Source organism: Oncorhynchus kisutch, linkage group LG5, assembly GCF_002021735.2.
Source record: "Oncorhynchus kisutch isolate 150728-3 linkage group LG5, Okis_V2, whole genome shotgun sequence".
Lineage (NCBI taxonomy): Eukaryota > Metazoa > Chordata > Actinopteri > Salmoniformes > Salmonidae > Oncorhynchus > Oncorhynchus kisutch.
In genome coordinates, this window is record NC_034178.2 from 63,657,782 (window position 1) to 63,677,781 (window position 20,000).

At 45.9% G+C, this 20,000-nt stretch overlaps 1 protein-coding gene and 1 pseudogene across 1 annotated transcript in view; one reads left to right on the forward strand and one right to left on the reverse strand.

Annotated features, from left to right (window-relative positions):
• Nucleotides 1-11,346, forward strand: part of LOC109891644 (cilia- and flagella-associated protein 100-like) — an 11,663-nt gene extending 317 nt beyond the window's left edge. Inside the window, exons 2-11 of the mRNA XM_031823912.1 lie at nt 8-135; nt 308-388; nt 1,288-1,490; nt 2,415-2,511; nt 5,673-5,715; nt 8,922-9,076; nt 9,581-9,716; nt 9,968-10,170; nt 10,489-10,582; nt 10,871-11,346. Coding sequence (XP_031679772.1) covers nt 8-135; nt 308-388; nt 1,288-1,490; nt 2,415-2,511; nt 5,673-5,715; nt 8,922-9,076; nt 9,581-9,716; nt 9,968-10,170; nt 10,489-10,582; nt 10,871-10,984 — 1,254 coding nt within the window. The 3' untranslated portion in view covers nt 10,985-11,346. The remainder of the gene's footprint in view (nt 1-7; nt 136-307; nt 389-1,287; nt 1,491-2,414; nt 2,512-5,672; nt 5,716-8,921; nt 9,077-9,580; nt 9,717-9,967; nt 10,171-10,488; nt 10,583-10,870) is intronic.
• Nucleotides 11,347-13,364: 2,018 nt separating this feature from the next.
• The window catches only part of LOC109891645 (zinc finger protein ZXDC-like), an 11,235-nt pseudogene continuing 4,599 nt past the window's right edge, over nt 13,365-20,000 (reverse strand).

Below are 20,000 nucleotides of genomic sequence, written 5' to 3' on the forward strand. Positions count from 1 at the left end.
TGAGCAGCTAGAGAAAGTGGCAGCGGCGGAGGAGAGGAAGCTGACGCACGCCCAGCAGTTCCTAGAGGACGACGCCATCATATTTGACCAATTCCTTAAAGAGAACGACAAGAACTCTGTGGAGGCCATCAAAGTGTAAGTAACCAAATAACATTCTCACAACATAACTATAACGCAAACCCCAACACGTAGAGCTCTATAGAAAAGTCAGTGGAGGACATCAAAGTGTAACTAACAATGTGTTAGATGTACAGTATGTCCAATGTATTGTCTTCTTAAAGTCACATAGTGTCTCCATTTTGCACAGTGCTGAGTTGGAGACCAAAGTGAAAATGGAGAAGATGTCTGAGATCAAGAGGATCACAACCAGGATGGTGAGCATTAAGAGGTGGGTAACACACAGAGCATTACAGCTAAGATGGTGACAATTAAGAGGTGGGTAACACACAGAGCATTACAGCTAAGATGGTGACAATTAAGAGGTGGGTAACACACAGAGCATTACAGCTAAGATGGTGACCATTAAGAGGTGGGTAAACACACAGAGCATTACAGCTAAGATGGTGACCATTAAGAGGTGGGTAACACACAGAGCATGACAGCTAAGATGGTGAGCATTAAGAGGTGGGTAACACACAGAGCATTACAGCTAAGATGGTGAGCATTAAGAGGTGGGTAACACACAGAGAATTACAGCTAAGATGGTGAGCATTAAGAGGTGGGTAACACACAGCATTACAGCTAAGATGGTGAGCATTAAGAGGTGGGTAACACACAGAGCATTACAGCTAAGATGGTGAGCGTTTAAGAGGTGGGTAACACACAGAGCATTACAGCTAAGATGGTGAGCATTAAGAGGTGGGTAACACACAGAGCATTACAGCTAAGATGGTGAGCATTAAGTGGGTAACACACAGAGCATTACAGCTAAGATGGTGAGCATTAAGAGGTGGGTAACACACAGAGCATTACAGCTAAGATGGTGAGCGTTAAGAGGTGGGGTAACACACAGAGCATTACAGCTAAGATGGTGAGCATTAAGAGGTGGGTAACACACAGAGCATTACAGCTAAGATGGTGACCATTAAGAGGTGGGTAACACACAGAGCATTACAGCTAAGATGGGCATGGCCTCCTACCTCAGTATAATATTGGAACTGTAGCTGTAAATCAACTATAACATCAATGCATGATGTACTTGTATATCATGTATATCTCAAGGATGTGTGTGTGTGCACATGTTCATGCCTTCGTTCGTTTGTGTGCGTGCGTGCTCTCCCCCTGCAGTGACATCTCTAAGTTTGAGGACATCATAAAGGAGTTCAAGATGCACAAGGAGTTCCTCTTCAAGCTGTCCCCTCTAGAGTGGCAAGAGGCACATAGGGCCAAGGCTAAGACACTTAAACTCAAGTCTGCCACCAAGTCTGCCACCAAGGACAAGCCCAAAGAGAAAGACAAAGATGAGAGGGCTACTCCGAAAAGACGTACTAGTATGTGTTCTTTCTTAGTGTTTGTTATAAAACATACAGGATGTGATACTCTATTGTGTCTACACTAAAGTTACCTTTTTATAAGTCTCTCTCTCTGTCTCGCTATCTCTGTCTCGCTATCTCTGTCTCGCTAACTCTGTCCCTCTCACTCTGTCCCTCTCACTCTGTCCCTCTCACTCTGTCCTTCTCACTCTGTCCCTGTCCCTCTCACTCTGTCCCTCTCACTCTGTCCCTCTAACTCTGTCCCTCTAACTCTGTCCCTCTCACTCTGTCCCTCTAACTCTGTCCCTCTAACTCTGTCCTTCTGACTCTGCCCCTCTAACTCTGTCCCTCTAACTCTGTCCCTCTCACTCTGTCCCTCTCACTCTGTCCCTCTAACTCTGTCCCTCTGACTCTGTCCCTCTAACTCTGTCCCTCTCACTCTGTCCCTCTAACTCTGTCCCTCTCACTCTGTCCCTCTCACTCTGTCCCTCTAACTCTGTCCTCTGACTCTGTCCCTCTAACTCTGTCTATCTTTGTTGATCTCTCTTTCTCTGTCTCTATCTATCTATCTATCTATCTATCTATCTATCTATCTATCTATCTATCTATCTATCTATCTCTCTCTCTCACTCTCTCTCTCTCTCTCTCTCTCTCTCTCTCTCTCTCTCTCTCTCTCTCTCTCTCTCTCTCTCTCTCTCTCTCTCTCTCTCTCTCTCTCTCTCTCTCTCTCTCTCTCTCTCTCTCTCTCTCTCTCTCTCTCTCTCTCTCTCTCTCTCTCTCTCTCTCTCTCTCTCTCTCTCTCTCTCTCTCTCTCTCTCTCTCTCTCTCTCTCTCTCTCTCTCTCTCTCTCTCTCTCTCTCTCTCTCTCTCTCTCTCTCTCTCTCTCTCTCTCTCTCTCTCTCACACACACACACACACACACACACACACACACACACACAGCTACGGACAGTAAGGAGTCCTTTGCGGGCCGAGAGCTGCCACCTATCCGGGATGCTAGGACCCCCTCTAGACAGTCGACAGGTCGGAGTGACAAATTGTGAGTGTTTGTGTGTATGTATGTATGTGTATGGTGTGTGTGTGTGTTCACATGCGTGTGTGTGCAAGTCATTGTAAATAAGTGGAAGACGGCGCCGGAGAAGATGGCTGACGTTTTACGTGCTTCTAACCGATTGTGTTTTTATGTTTGTTCTTTTGCATTGTTTGTAACTTATTTTTAAACTTATTTTGTGCATAATGTTGCTGCTACCGTCTCTTATGACCGAAAATAACTTCTGGACATCAGAACAGTGATTACTCACCAGCCACGACTAACATGCAATCACCTGCAAGGAAGATTAAACTACCAAAGGGACATTAAAACTGTAATATCTTATGCTTCACGGAGTCGTGGCTGAATGACAACATTATCAACATACAGCTGGCTGGATATACGCTGTATCAGCAGGATAGAACAGCAGCGTCTGGTAAGACGAGGGGGGCGGACTATGTATATTTGTAAACAACAGCTGGTTCACGATATCTAAGGAAGTCTCAAGGTTTTGCTCGCCTGAGTTAGTGTGGTCTACAGCTTATCATGAGATACTCTATCTACCTAGAGAGTTTTCATATGTATTTTTCGTAGCTGTTTACATACCACCACAGACCGATGTTGGCACTAAGACCGCACTCAATGAGCTGTATTCCGCCATAAGCAAATAGGAAAACGCTCATCCAGAGGCGACACTCCTGGTGGCCGGGGACTTTAATTTTGGGAAACTTAAACCTGTTTTTACCAAATTTCTATCAGCATGTTAAATGTGCAACCAGAGGGAAAAAACTCTAGACAACCTTTACTCCACACACAGAGACATGTACAAAGCTCTCCATCACCCTTCATTTTTCAAATCTGACCATAATCCTATCCTCCTGATTATCGACCTAAAATTAAAGCAGGAAGCACCAGTGACTCGGTCAATAAAAAAGTGGTCAGATGAAGCAGATGCTAAGCTATAGGACTGTTTTGTTATCACAGACTGGAATATGTTTATCGCAATTCTTCCAATGGCATTGAGGAGTACACCACATCAGTCATTGGCTTCATCAATAAGTGCATCGATGATGTCGTCCCCACAGTGAGCGTACTACATACCCCAACCAGCAGAAGCCATGGATTACAGGCAACATCCGCACTGAGCTAAAGGCTAGAGCTGCCGCTTTCAAGGAGCGGGACTCTAACCAGGAAGCTTTTAAGAAATCCCGCTATGCCCTCCAACAAATCATCTAACAGGCAAAGTGTCAATACTGGACTAAGATCGAATCATACTACACCAGCTCCGACGTTCATCGGATATGGCAGGGCTTGCAAACCATTACAGACTACAAAGGGATGTACAGCCGAGAGCTGCCCAGTGACACAATCCTACCAGACGAGATAAACTACTTCTAAGCTCGCTTCGAGGCAAATAACACTGAAACATGCATGAGAGCACCAGCTGTTCTGGACGACTGTGTGATCACGCTCTCCACAGCCGATGTGAGTAAGACCTTTGAACAGGTCAACATTCACAAGGCCGCGGATTACCAGGACATGTACTGCGAACATGCGCTGACCAACTGGCAAGTGTCTTCACTGACATTTTAAACCTCTCCCTGTCCGAGTCTGTAATACCAACATAGTCCCTGTGCCCAAGTACACTAAGGTAACCTGCCTAACTGACTACCAACCTGTAGCACTCACATCTGTAGCCATGAAGTGCTTTGAAAGCCTGGTCATGGCTCACATCAACACCATTATCTCAGAAACCCTAGACCCACTCCAATTTGCATACCGCCCTAACAGATCCACAGATCCACAGATGATGCCATCTCTATTGCACTCCACACTGCCCTTTCCCACCTGAACAAAAGGAACACCTATGTGAGAATGCTATTCATTGACCACAGCTCAGCGTTCAACACCATAGTGCCCTCAAAGCTCTTCAATAAGGTAAGGACCCTGGGACTAAACACCTCCCTCTGCAACTGGATCCTGGACTTCCTGACGGGCCGTCCCCGGGTGGTAAGGGTAGTTAACAACACACCCGCCACGCTGATCCTCAACACAAGGACTCCTCAGGGGTGCGTGCTCCGTCCCCTCCTGTACTACCTCTGTTCACTCATGACTGCACGGCCAGGCACGACTCCAACACCATCATTATGTTTGCCGATGACACAACAGTGGTAGGCCTGATCACCGACAACTATGAGACAGCCTATTGGGAGGTGGTCAGTGACCTGGCCGTGTGGTGCCAGGACAACAACCTCGCCTTCAACGTGATCAAGACAAAGGAGATGATTGTGGACTACAGGAAAAGGAGGACCGAGCACGCCCCCATTCTCATCAACAGGGCTGTAGTGGAGCAGGTTGAGAGCTTCAAGTTCCTTGGTGTCCACATCACCAACAAACTAACATGGTCCAAGCATATCATGATGGTCATGAAGAGGGCAAGACAAAACCTATGCCCTCTCAGGAGACTGAAAAGATTTGGCATGGGTCCTCAGATCCTCAAAAGGTTCTACAGCTGCACCATCAAGAGCATGACTGGTTGCATCACTGCCTGGTATGGCAACTGCTCGGCCTCCGATCGCAAGGTACTACAGAGGGTAGTGCGTACGGCCCAGTACATCATTGGGTCCAAGCTTCCTGCCATCCAGGACCTCTATACCAGGAGGTGTCAGAGGAAGCCCCTAAAAATTGTCAAAGACTCCAGCCACCCTAGTCATAGACTGTTCTCTCTACTACCGCACGGCAAACGGTACCGGAGCGCCAAGTCCAAGAGGCTTCTTAACAGCTTCTACCCCAAGCCATAAGACTCCTGAACATATACTCAAATGGCTACCCAGACTATTTGCATTGCCCCCCCCCCCTTTACACCACTGCTACTCTGTTATTATCTATCACTTTAATAACTCTACCTACATGTACCTCAATTACTTCGACTAACCTGTTCCCCCGCACATTGACTCTGTACCGGTACCCCCTGTATATATTCTCGCAATTGTTATTTTACTGCTGCTCTTTAACTAATTGTTGTATTCAGCGCATGTGACTAATACAATGATAAGAATTTGTTCTTAACTGACGTGTCTAAATAAAGGTTAAATAAAATAAATAAGAAAAGTGATGACCATGTTATATGCTCTAATTGTTGCTATAGCGCTGAATTCCTGTATTTTCAGGAACCCTGTGGCAGAGCTGAAGACTGACAGCTCTGAATATGAGGTTAGTTTCAACTTTAGAAGATCAGAATTACGCTGGAAGACAACTGCTTTCTGGCAAATTTCAGCCATCGATAAGCTGACGCCAGAATGTTATGAATGAGACGGTTTGAATAAAATGTGAATACAGCCTGAATTTGACAGAACATGTAATGGGCTGCTTTTCTGGACACAGATTAAGCCCCAGGCTTAAAAAGCAAGCCCAATGGAGAGTTGAAATACTATTTAAAATAGCTCAATTACTTTCAGAGTAAGTATTCAGATATCTTTTATTTGATAAAAGTAGTTGCATATTTTACTGTATTTGGAAATACACTTGGCAAGTATTTGAAAACACTAATACACTGACTCAAATACACTCCCATGCATTTAACCCAGGTATTTTAAAATAGTATTTGAAATAAGTATTTGATAATACTCTCATATATAATTTGGTAGACTATTTGGTTTTTAACACATAACCATTTAAATAATCAAATAAAAGTAGTTTTGGGCTGTGTATTTCAAAATACTAAAATTGAATACCAGATACTCAAATACACATGTATTTGAACCCAGGTCTGCTTAAAATATCTACTCCACACTGAAAAAGGTGAAGGTTCTTAAATGGTTCTTCCTCAGCTCTTAATGTTCCTTGGAGAACACTTGCCCGATAATTAACCTTTGAAAGTATCTGTTTTCTTGGCGTGGCATCTACGGTTTTTCAGAATTCTTGAAATGTACGGAAGCCTGTTGATGTCTCCCTTTCCTAGCACACAGCAAATTGGCCACTGATAACTACTGTTGCTTTTTCGGTGTAAAGTATTAATGAATTAATACTGCAAAGAGTTCAATTGACTCTCAGTGGTGTAAAAGAACCCCCGTGTTGATGTTAATAACCAGAGTTGGACCAAAACCACTCCCATCATTATCAATTTTCCAAGCATGCTCTATTGCAGGTTGATTCTTAGAATTGCTTGTTTCAATATTGGTTTTTGCATGTACATTAATTAATCAATTAATCTTATGCTACTCAAATATAAATAAGACTTTTCTAAACTAATCCAATCTGTTACTTGGACTTATTGCACCAGTTACTGAAATGATTGTTCTAGTTTAAATCCTTTAAGTAGTCTCATATAGTATCTTACTCTCCTCTTACTCACTTAGTATTTCACTTGGTGAAGACCACAGTAATGAAAATGAATTTATGCAACAACAGTGTCTCTGTCACTAGCAAACACAGTCATGGGTGGTACTCGTAACTCTAAAACTCACTTGAAAGGCACCCTGGGAAATAGACAAATAAGAAGCAAGACCCTACAGCAGGACTATTCAATTCCAGTTCTAGAAGGCCGAAACATTGCTGGTTTTTGTTTCTACCTGGAGTTTTGAATGGTTCTTCACATAACCATCTAATTTAAGTTTCTTCAGAGAACCTAAAATGGTTCCCAATATGGATTCGCTCTTAGAAACCTTATTTGGTTCCAACTTGAACCTTTATCTTTAAGAGAGCATGACTAGGATTAATCTGGGAAAACCAGCCCCAAATCTGACAATGCTGAACTCAAACCCCACTACTGGGAAAACCAGCCCCAAATCTGACAATGCTGAACTCAAACCCCACTACTGGGAAAACCAGCCCCAAATCTGGCAATGCTGAACTCAAACCCCACTACTGGGAAAACCAGCCCCAAATCTGGCAATGCTGAACTCAAACCCCACTACTGGGAAAACCAGCCCCAAATCTGACAATGCTGAACTCAAACCCCACTACTGGGAAAACCAGCCCCAAATCTGACAATGCTGAACTCAAACCCCACTACTGGGAAAACCAGCCCCAAATCTGACAATGCTGAACTCAAACCCCACTACTGGGAAAACCAGCCCCAAATCTGACAATGCTGAACTCAAACCCCACTACTGGGAAAACCAGCCCCAAATCTGACAATGCTGAACTCAAACCCCACTACTGGGAAAACCAGCCCCAAATCTGACAATGCTGAACTCAAACCCCACTACTGGGAAAACCAGCCCCAAATCTGACAATGCTGAACTCAAACCCCACTACTGGGAAAACCAGCCCCAAATCTGACAATGCTGAACTCAAACCCCACTACTGGGAAAACCAGCCCCAAATCTGACAATGCTGAACTCAAACCCCACTACTGGGAAAACCAGCCCCAAATCTGACAATGCTGAACTCAAACCCCACTACTGGGAAAACCAGCCCCAAATCTGACAATGCTGAACTCAAACCCCACTACTGGGAAAACCAGCCCCAAATCTGGCAATGCTGAACTCAAACCCCACTACTGGGAAAACCAGCCCCAAATCTGACAATGCTGAACTCAAACCCCACTACTGGGAAAACCAGCCCCAAATCTGACAATGCTGAACTCAAACCCCACTACTGGGAAAACCAGCCCCAAATCTGACAATGCTGAACTCAAACCCCACTACTGGGAAAACCAGCCCCAAATCTGACAATGCTGAACTCAAACCCCACTACTGGGAAAACCAGCCCCAAATCTGGCAATGCTGAACTCAAACCCCACTACTGGGAAAACCAGCCCCAAATCTGACAATGCTGAACTCAAACCCCACTACTGGGAAAACCAGCCCCAAATCTGGCAATGCTGAACTCAAACCCCACTACTGGGAAAACCAGCCCCAAATCTGACAATGCTGAACTCAAACCCCACTACTGGGAAAACCAGCCCCAAATCTGGCAATGCTGAACTCAAACCCCACTACTGGGAAAACCAGCCCCAAATCTGGCAATGCTGAACTCAAACCCCACTACTGGGAAAACCAGCCCCAAATCTGACAATGCTGAACTCAAACCCCACTACTGGGAAAACCAGCCCCAAATCTGACAATGCTGAACTCAAACCCCACTACTGGGAAAACCAGCCCCAAATCTGACAATGCTGAACTCAAACCCCACTACTGGGAAAACCAGCCCCAAATCTGACAATGCTGAACTCAAACCCCACTACTGGGAAAACCAGCCCCAAATCTGACAATGCTGAACTCAAACCCCACTACTGGGAAAACCAGCCCCAAATCTGACAATGCTGAACTCAAACCCCACTACTCGCATTTAGGCTAGCTAGCTTTCTGTTAAAGGATATCTTTCTCTTAAATGTTTTATAAACTTTACCTTTAGTTTTCCACTTACCCCGAAATAAGTCTGTCACCTGTATGTGGTGTTTGTTGCCCTTGCAGGAGGACCCAGAGCTGTATTTCAGGGACCCCAGGCAGCTGCTGGAGCTGCTGACAGAGCTGGAAGAGCAGAACCTCTCTCTGATCCAGAACTCCAGGGAGACCGAAGACGCCCAGGAGGAGTTCCGACAGGTCATGGACTACAATCGCAAGAAGATGTAAGAAAAGTCTGCAGGGGTTAGAAGTCAGAGGTAGATAGAGAGGGAAGTGAGGGCCAAGTTGAAAGTGAATGTAGACTACCATAGTTATTGTAGATAGGCTAGAACTCAATGGTAGGGGCGGCAGGGTAGCCTAGTGGTTAGAGCGTTGGACTAGTAACCGGAAGGTTGTGAGTTCAAACCCCCGAGCTGACAAGGTACAAATCTGTTGTTCTGCCCCTGAACAGGAAATTAACCCACTGTTCCTAGGCCGTCATTGAAAATAAGAATTTGTTCTTAACTGACTTGCCAGGATAAAGGTAAAATAAAAAAAATGGTATAGCAGAGTTGATCTCTACGTAATGTGGGTGCTCGTACAGTCGGACTTCACTTATAAAAAGGACGACGAGAAATGACATTGACAAGACCAAGGTTTTATGTCAACACTCTACCCTCTATAGTTCCTTCTCTCTTTCCTCACTTGCATTTGTTTCTATTTGTGTGCACACATCCCCCTCTCTGAAGGGAGGTGGAGACCAACCAGCTGACCCAGCAGATAGACATCATGACCCACACCATCCAGAGGGAGAGGGAACGGGCTGCCGAGCTGGAGCTGAGGGCCCGCCTCTTCAACTTTGGGAAGTACAAGTCGGACGACCAGGTAGGAAAAAAAGTTGATCTAAGGTCAGTTTAGAGTACATGGTTGATGGTAGGATTTTGGGAAAGTAAGCAGATCCTAGATCTGTGACTACGGACAACTTTTACCCAAAGCAGGAAATGGGAGAGGTCACTGGGAGTTACGCAGAGAATCAGAGGACATGCTAATACCAGTAGTGTGCCAGTCATTGGCCTTAGCTCACACAGATATTTCACTCTCTTGTTCTTTCTCCTCTCTCTCCCTCTACTCTGAAGGAGGGTATGTTTGACTCCCTGGGCGTTAAGGTAGAGGAGGTGTACCGGGGCTGCGTGGGCGACAGCGAGGCCAACCTGAGCACGCTGCAGATGCTGAAGGCCATCGAGAGCCGCCTGGACGAGCTGCTGGAGAAGGTGGAGATCGTCCCCAAGGAGCGGCTGGTGCTGGCCGAGAGGGCCAAGGAAAAGGAGAGGAGGTTCAGGTACGCAAGAGCTGGCACGCAGCCTCGTAGGACCGTCATATAGGCTAGTCACTTTGGCCCTATTCCATTTAAATCTCTAGGTCCTTAGGCTTTGAACTTTGCCTAGTTGCCTTTGGTTAGTTCATGAACGTGGTTAGTTGATGCAGAGGAAGAAACTCAGGTCTGTGCAATTGGACTTGGGCCCTGTTACATTTCATGTTCCATGTGCTGAGTACCAGAGCAGATTATTTATTTTTTAGTTTGAAGCCTATCTAGTTGTTTAGATTAATCTACCCTTCTCTTTCCCCCTTATAATCACTTCCTCCTTCCCTTCCCCAGGCTGCGTGATGAGAAGATGCATCAGGACAAGCAGCACCAGGAAGAGAGGCTGAAGAGGGCTCTGGAGAGAGCCCAGGCTGACGTCAAGAAAACAGTCAGTCACACAATCTGCCTCAATACTACACCATTACAATCCTATAGTCCAAAATTATGTGCCAATTTCTGCCCGAAAATCATTGTGTAACATTACATTGTCATTAGATGCCTATAGGCTAACTGAGATATTGCATAACTAAGCCATTGGTTAAATTACCAAGTGGGCTGTTCTAGTACAATAAAATTTGATAAATGTCATGAGTTAATTTCATATAATTGTACTAAAGAAACCATACCATTGTGTTCTCTTTATTTGCTGATGCTAACATAAGGCCTTTTTCTCCAGACTGGCAAGAAACTGATGGCTAGATCACAGCGCCCTGCCCGCAAGCTGAAGACCAGTCAGGTGTATGACATCTCAGACAAGGAGAAAGAGGAGCAGCTCTACTTCTTCACGTAAAGGGCCAAGTCACAACACGGCCCCATACGCCACAACTGACCGGAACTCCTTTCATCTCTGTTTTGGCCTATTGTGGGGCTGTGACTGAGTCACTGTAAATACTGACTTTTTTAATAATTGGGTATGACGGGTATAAGTATGGCTTTTACAATGACCCTATTGGGCACTGGTAATGTCACATGATGGGATAGGTCCTACTTCTTTGGGACTGGATGGAGGTTTTTTTGAGGCGGTGTGGAGCACGTGGACTTTGTTTTGGTGGAGGGCTTTGAGGCAGATGGACAGCGCTCTCCCCACACATTTTATAGAATTAGATTATTTTAACATACCAGATTTAAATTACAATATTTTGCCATACCATATTATTCTTACGTTTTATTCTTACACATATTCATCTATTACCTTATATGTGAATAGCAGTTATATGGACTGACTACTCTAGCCTCTTTGGGTAATTCAATAGTAACCTAAAATCTATATAACAGTGAAAACAGGAGAGCCAGATATAAAATCACATTTATTTATAAAGCCCTTCTTACATCAGCTGATGTCAAAGTGCTGTACAGAAACCCAGCATAAAATCCCAAACAGGGGGCCTCCCGGGTGGAGCAGTGGTTAAACTGTGCCACCAGAGACTCTGGGTTCGCGCCCAGGCTCTGTCGTAACCGGCCGCGACCGGGAGGTCTGTGGGGCGACACACAATTGGCCTAGTGTCCCCCGGGTTAGGGAGGGGTTGGCCGGTAGGGATGTCCTTGTCTCATCGCGCACCAGCGACTCCTGTGGCGGGCCGGGCGCAGTGCGCGCTAACCAAGGTTGCCAGGTGCACGGTGTTTCCTCCGACACATTGGTGCAGCTTGCTTACGGGTTGGATGCGCGCTGTGTTAAGAAGTAGTGCGGCTTGGTTGTGTTGTGTATCGGAGGATGCATGAATTTCAACCTTCGTCTCTCCCGAGCCCGTACAAGAGTTGTAGCGATGAGACAAGATAGTAGCTACTAAAACAATTGGATACCATAAAAATTGGGGAGAAAACGGGGTAAAATAAATTTAAATTACATTTAAAAAATCCCAAACAGCAAGCAATACAGGTGTAGAAGCACAGTGGCTAGGGAAAACTCCCTAGAAAGGCCAGGACCTAGGAAGAAACCTAGAGAGGAACCAGGCTATGAGGGGTGGCCAGTCCTAATCTGGCTGTGCCGGGTGGAGATTATAACAGAACATGGCCAAGATGTTCAAATGTTCATAGATGACCAGCAGGGTCAAATAATAATGGAGCCGCAGCACGACCAGATGGACTGGGGACAGAAAGGAGTCATCAGGCCAGGTAGTCCTGAGGCATGGTCCTAGGGCTCAGGCCCTCCAAGAGAAAGAGAATTAGAGAGCATACTTAAATTCACACAGGACACCAGATAAGATAACAGACTGACCCTAGCCCACCGACACAAACTATTGCAGCATAAATACCGGAGGCTGAGACAGGAGGGGTCGGGAGACACTGTGGCCCGTCCGACGATACCCCTGCACAGGGCCAAACAGGCAGGATATAACCCCACCCACTTTGCCAAAGCACAGCCCCCACACCACTAGAGGGATAACTTCAACCACCAACTTACTATCCTGAGACAAGGCCGAGTGTAGCCCACGAATATGTCCCCGACGGCACGAACCTGTGCTCATAAATCAGTATGAAGTCATAACACAAAACTAGGCTTATTGTACAAAATAAATGTAGAATTTTGCTTCAATCTTTTATTTAATCTCCTGGCGATTGGATTCAGCTATTTTGTAAAACAAGGCTAATAAATAACTAGATGGAAGTTGTCACATATAGATAAGCATTACAGATATTATAAACAAGTGGACCGGCAACATTTTGAACATGGAACGCATACGTCTCATTCCTACGTAGCTCATATGACACAGCTGTAGAAAAATATATCTTACCCTGCCCACCACCAAAAAGTTAAAGCTACATAAGTCTAACAAACAGAAAGCGTCTGCTAAATGGATGACTATAGTACATCATGTCTGTAAGGCATTATTAGACAGAAGCTCAGACAACAGCACAGTGTATGAGTGTCTAGAACTTGGCAACGTAGCTGAGACTGACAAGACGTCACAGTTTGACAAGAGACACGAGGGACCTACTGGATGTGCAAAACGACAGTCTCTCTTTAAAAAGACAGACAGCGTGTCTTTCTCGCAATCATGATTGTGGTACAAACAAGATTTCAGAAATACAGTAAATAGTGAGAAGAAAAAAAGTCCCAAAATGTAAATGTTCATTTAATTTATCATTCAATTCTTCCCAAGGTGCATTTGGTTCTGGCTTCCACTTCATCCCAACCCAGATGTACACAACCTTTTCATACCCCCTCCCTCTCACTCCAGGTCCTGCAGGTTGATGGTGCTTCCTGTAAACTGGGAGTTGTCCAAGCCATTGTCTTCCTCCGTCATAGCAGGAGGTTCCTGAGGAAAGGCAGACAGAAATGACTCATTTAGTTCTACTTCAATTACAGTACAGGCAAATACACCCCAATTACAGTACAGGCAAATACACCCCAATAACAGTACAGGCAAATACACCCCAATTACAGTACAGGCGAACACACCCCAATTACAGTACAGGCAAACACACCCCAATTACAGTACAGGCAAATACACCCCAATTATAGTACAGGCAAACACACCTCAATTACAGTACAGGCAAATACACCTCAATTACAGTACAGGCAAATACACCTAAATTACAGTACAGGCAAACACACCTCAATTACAGTACAGGCAAACACACCTCAATTACAGTACAGGCAAATACACCTCAATTACAGTACAGGCAAACACACCCCAATTACAGTACAGGCAAATACACCCCAATTATAGTACAGGCAAATACACCCCAATTACAGTACAGGCGAACACACCTCAATTACAGTACAGGCAAATACACCTCAATTACAGTACAGGCAAACACACCCCAATTACAGTACAGGCAAATACACCCCAATTATAGTACAGGCAAACACACCTCAATTACAGTACAGGCAAATACACCTCAATTACAGTACAGGCAAATACACCCCAATTATAGTACAGGCAAATACACCCCAATTATAGTACAGGCAAATACACCCCAATTATAGTACAGGCAAACACACCTCAATTACAGTACAGGCAAATACACCTCAATTATAGTACAAGCAAATACACCTCAATTACAGTACAGGCAAATACACCCCAATTATAGTACAGGCAAATACACCCCAATTATAGTACAGGCAAACACACCTCAATTACAGTACAGGCAAACACACCCCAATTACAGTACAGGCAAACACACCCCAATTACAGTACAGGCAAACACACCCCAATTACAGTACAGGCAAATACACCTCAATTACAGTACAGGCAAACACACCCCAATTACAGTACAGGCAAATACACCTCAATTACAGTACAGGCAAACACACCTCAATTACAGTACAGGCAAACACACCCCAATTACAGTACAGGCAAACACACCTCAATTACAGTACAGGCAAACACACCTCAATTACAGTACAGGCAAACACACCTCAATTACAGTACAGGCAAACACACCTCAATTACAGTACAGGCAAACACACCTCAATTGCTTACATTCAAATACAGACCTAATTAAAAAGCTTAGCATAAATCTCTTCCATCTTTATTTTTAAAACATCTCCATTTCAGGATTGCAGTGGTTTTCAATTAAACTGGCAGCTCACTACATATCTGACTACCTATGGAGGAGACATTGTTTTGTCCAGTTAAAAAGAGACTCTTCACCACTTTAAAACCTCACATTAATGGATGTCCAGCACCATATCAGTGTCTAGATATATTCAAAATGTTGATTTTCTACATCTGTATAAGAAACGGTGCTAAGAAATGACCCTTTATGATTTCATGGGGAGTTCTCAACTTTAGGATGTTGACTGGCAGGTCCACGGTCAGCTGGGAATGGGAGCTGGAAGGCTGGGAGCTCAGCTGGAAGGCTGGGAGCTCAGCTGGAAGGCTGGGAGCTCAGCTGGAAGGCTAGGAGCTCAGCTGGAAGGCTAGGAGCTCAGCTGGAAGGCTGGGAGCTCAGCTGGAAGGCTAGGTGCTCAGCTGGAAGGTTGGGAGCTCAGCTGGAAGGCTAGGAGCTCAGCTGGAAGGCTGGGAGCTCAGCTGGAAGGCTAGGAGCTCAGCTGGAAGGCTGGGAGCTCAGCTGAGAGGCTAGGTCCCCTTCACTGGCGGGGTCATCCTGACACAGACAAATACTTTATATGAATCCATAAATCACATTACATTCAAAAGGTCAGATGCATGGATACTAAAAAAAACTCCATATAGCCAGGTGGCCCCTGTCAGCGGACACACACGCACAAACTTATTTTGGCCTGTAATACATGTTTTCACCTTGGCATTCTGCTCTGTGCTTTATAGAAAGAAATGCTGATTTTTTTATATTTTTTAACAGCATTCTAAATGTTGCTGTTAGAGAACCTTCTCAACTGCAGGAGCTGTATCTGAACATACTGGGCCCCTGTGACAGGGTCACGGATGGCTGCTGCAGAACCTTCAACAAAACGGGTGCTTGTGGGAACCATTGGCACTGAGGCACAGCTGGCCTTCCCGCCTTTACTCTTCCTCTGGCAATATCCTGAACTTGCTGTGAAGACAATGACAACAAAAACAGCTTTTGAATTCAGGTTCAATCAGTTTCCACAAGCACTGCTAGAAAACAAAACAAATGCTAGCTTGATGTTGCTTTTATTTATTTTTATTTAACTAGGCAAGTCAGTTTAGAACAAATTCTTATTTACAACGACAGCCTACCCCGGCCAAACCCGGACGACGCTGGGCCAAGTGTGCGCCGTCCCATGGGACTCCCAATCATGGCCGAATGTGATACAGCCTGGATTCGAACCAGGGACTGTAGCGCCTCTTGCGCTGAGATGCAGTGCCTTAAACCGCTGCGCCACTCGGGAGCCCAATATGCAACCAACAAAGAAATTGTTCCTGTTCTCCACTAGACCCATAACAGAGTTGAGTGTGTGTTATAATGTACCTGAGCAGGTGGGGCCGCTCTGTTTCCTCTTCTCCACTAGACCCATAACGGAGTTGAGTGTGTGTTATAATGTACCTGAGCAGGTGGGGCCGCTCCGTTTCCTGTTCTCCACTAGACCCATAACGGAGTTGAGTGTGTGTTATAATGTACCTGAGCAGGTGGGGCCGCTCTGTTTCCTCTTCTCCACTAGACCCATAACGGAGTTGAGTGTGTGTTATAATGTACCTGAGCAGGTGGGGCCGCTCTGTTTCCTGTTCTCCACTAGACCCATAACGGAGTTGAGTGTATGTTATAATGTACCTGAGCAGGTGGGGCTGCTCTGTTTCCTCTTCTTGGCCAGCTGGATGGCTCTGTCGTCGGTCCGCGTTGAACCACTACTCTCCTACAAGACAGACACATAAAAATATGCAGTGACTCACAAAACAACAACATCGCGTCTCAACGGATGTCAGACCTCAAATGGATCAATGTCAAATGGGTTTGGGGTAGGGAGATCTGACCCTAGATCTGTGGTTATACACTACTGAGACTGCACATTCCAAAAACAGATCAAATATGATACTGTTCTAATTTAATTATGTGTATAGACCACTCGTCAGTGCTTTGAAGGGCAACTTGTAATCAGAGCGTTCGTTTAGTAAGCCACTCATCAGAGCGTTCGTTTAGTAAGCCACTCACCAGAGCGTTCGTTTAGTAAGCCACTCACCACAGCGTCCGTTTAGTAAGCCACTCACCACAGCGTTCGTTTAGTAAGCCACTCACCAGAGCGTTCGTTTAGTAAGCCACTCACCACAGCGTTCATTTAGTAAGCCACTCACCACAGCGTTCGTTTAGTAAGCCACTCACCAGAGCGTTCGTTTAGTAAGCCACTCACCACAGCGTTCGTTTAGTAAGCCACTCACCAGAGAGTTCGTTTAGTAAGCCACTCACCACAGCGTTCTCTAGTAAGCCACTCACCACAGGGTTCGTTTAGTAAGCCACTCACCACAGCGTTCGTTTAGTAAGCCACTCACCACAGCATTCGTTTAGTAAGCCACTCACCAGAGCGTTCGTTTAGTAAGCCACTCACCACAGCGTTCGTTTAGTAAGCCACTCACCAGAGAGTTCGTTTAGTAAGCCACTCACCAGAGCGTTCGTTTAGTAAGCCACTCACCAGAGCGTTCGTTTAGTAAGCCACTCACCAGAGCGTTCGTTTAGTAAGCCACTCACCAGAGCGTTTGTTTAGTAAGCCACTCACCAGAGCGTTCGTTTAGTAAGCCACTCACCACAGCGTTCATTTAGTAAGCCCCTCACCACAGCGTTCTTTAGTAAGCCACTCACCAGAGCGTTCGTTTAGTAAGCCACTCACCACAGCGTTCGTTTAGTAAGCCACTCACCAGAGCGTTCGTTTAGTAAGCCACTCACCACAGCGTTCGTTTAGTAAGTCACTCACCAGAGAGTTCGTTTAGTAAGCCACTCACCAGAGCGTTCGTTTAGTAAGCCACTCACCAGAGCGTTCGTTTAGTAAGCCACTCACCAGAGCGTTTGTTTAGTAAGCCACTCACCAGAGTGTTCGTTTAGTAAGCCACTCACCACAGCGTTCATTTAGTAAGCCCCTCACCACAGCGTTCTTTAGTAAGCCACTCACCAGAGCGTTCGTTTAGTAAGCCACTCACCACAGCGTTCGTTTAGTAAGCCACTCACCACAGCGTTCATTTAGTAAGCCACTCACCACAGCGTTCTTTAGTAAGCCACTCACCAGAGAGTTCGTTTAGTAAGCCACTCACCAGAGAGTTCGTTTAGTAAGCCACTCACCAGAGAGTTCGTTTAGTAAGCCACTCACCAGAGCGTTCGTTTAGTAAGCCCCTCACCACAGCGTTCGTTTAGTAAGCCCCTCACCACAGCGTTCGTTTAGTAAGCCACTCACCAGAGCGTTCGTTTAGTAAGCCACTCACCACAGCGTTCATTTAGTAAGCCACTCACCACAGCGTTCTTTAGTAAGCCACTCACCAGAGAGTTCGTTTAGTAAGCCACTCACCAGAGAATTCGTTTAGTAAGCCACTCACCAGAGCGTTCGTTTAGTAAGCCACTCACCAGAGCGTTCGTTTAGTAAGCCACTCACCAGAGCGTTCGTTTAGTAAGCCCCTCACCAGAGCGTTCGTTTAGTAAGCCCCTCACCACAGCGTTCGTTTAGTAAGCCACTCACCACAGCGTTCGTTTAGTAAGCCACTCACCACAGCGTTCGTTTAGTAAGCCACTCACCACAGCGTTCGTTTAGTAAGCCACTCACCAGAGAGTTCGTTTAGTAAGCCACTCACCAGAGCGTTCGTTTAGTAAGGCACTCACCAGGAAGGAGTAGGCTGAGATGTGGCTGAGCACGGCGTCCTTCTGCGGGCTGAACGTGCTGCCGCTGCCATGGACCTTAAACTGGGTCAGCACCTTGTCCGCCTCGTGCTGCCCCAGCACCTCCACACAGTCCAGCCTCGGCCTGCTCCCTCCAGCCAGGGTTGAGGGCACGGCCAGGGTTGAGGGGGAGGGCTCGGGGTACAGTGCACTGGAGGAGCTGACGATGTGGTGGTCCACGGTGGAGCTAGCAGCCTGCATGGTGAGGACTGTAAGGGAGCCTAGGGGGTGACCGTCTGCACGTCTTCCAGGTGGAGGGTGCCCCGAAAAGGGAGGACTCCCTCGACCATGTCTTCCCCGGCCTGAGCCGGATGAGCGGTTCCAAGGAAGCTTTGGCCACAGTGGCGCCATGCTCGGACGTGCACAGGGCTGAGCCAACCAAAGCAGGGTCGATGGCGACGATTCCCGAGCTGACCAGTGACGGGTCCATGGAGAAGGCACCCACAGGCCCTGTGCTGCGGGTGCCTACAGGCACAGGACCCCCGGGCACAGCAGAAAACAGGGAGCTGAGGTCCAGGTGGGCCAGCTGGTCGCCCCCAGAGCCGGTTCCTGTGGTGGTCGAGGCGCGGACAAGCTCGCTGCTGGGGGTCAGGGTGGGAGTGACCTCCAGCTGGCTCAGCACATCTGATTGGAGGAGAGAGAGTCATTACACAGGAAGTGGGGGTATTTGAGCATGTGTTTCTTGAGGAAGTGTGTGCGTGTGTGTTCCGTACCGGGGTTGGGGTGGTGGTGTTTGAGCATGTGGCTCTTCAGGCTACTGCGGGAGGAGAAGTGCTTGCTGCAGTTGGCCACAGGGCAACTGGTCCTCAGGCTGCCCACATCCTGCTTGTGTTTCTTTGAGTGGATATACAGACTGCTCCTCGCTGAGAACTTGGCACTGCAGCCTACAATACAGTAAAAAGGTTTCCATTAACCCTACATGTATAAAATGACCAGACACTAAAGAAAAGTGACAGTGGCACAAATGAGTGATGCCTACCATCTACATGGCACTCAAAGGGCTTGGTGCCCAGGTGGGTGATGCTGTGGCCCTTGAGGTGCTCTGCCCGGGTGAAGGACTTTCCACAGCCCTGTTCTGGGCAGGTGAAGCGCCTGTTGTCGTCGTGCTTCCTGAAAACAACAGTTGGGGGGGGGGCAACGTAATACAAGGTTTAATTTATTTGTAATGCATACTGTAACAGACAAAAGTTTAGACACAACTACTCATTCCATTCCATATTTTTTACTATTTTCTACATTGTTGAGTAATGATGAAGACATCAAAACAATGAAATAACACATCATGTAGAATCATGTAACCCAAAAAAGTGTTAAACTAAATATATTTTTTATTTGAGATATATACACATTCACAGTGTGTGTATATATATATATATACTGTATGTATATATATATATACACCGTATATATATATATATATATACACACATATAATATATATATATATATATATATATATATACACACACATAAATATATACACACATACACACACTGTGTGTATATACACACATACACACATTCACAGTGTGTATATATATACACATTCACAGTGTGTATAT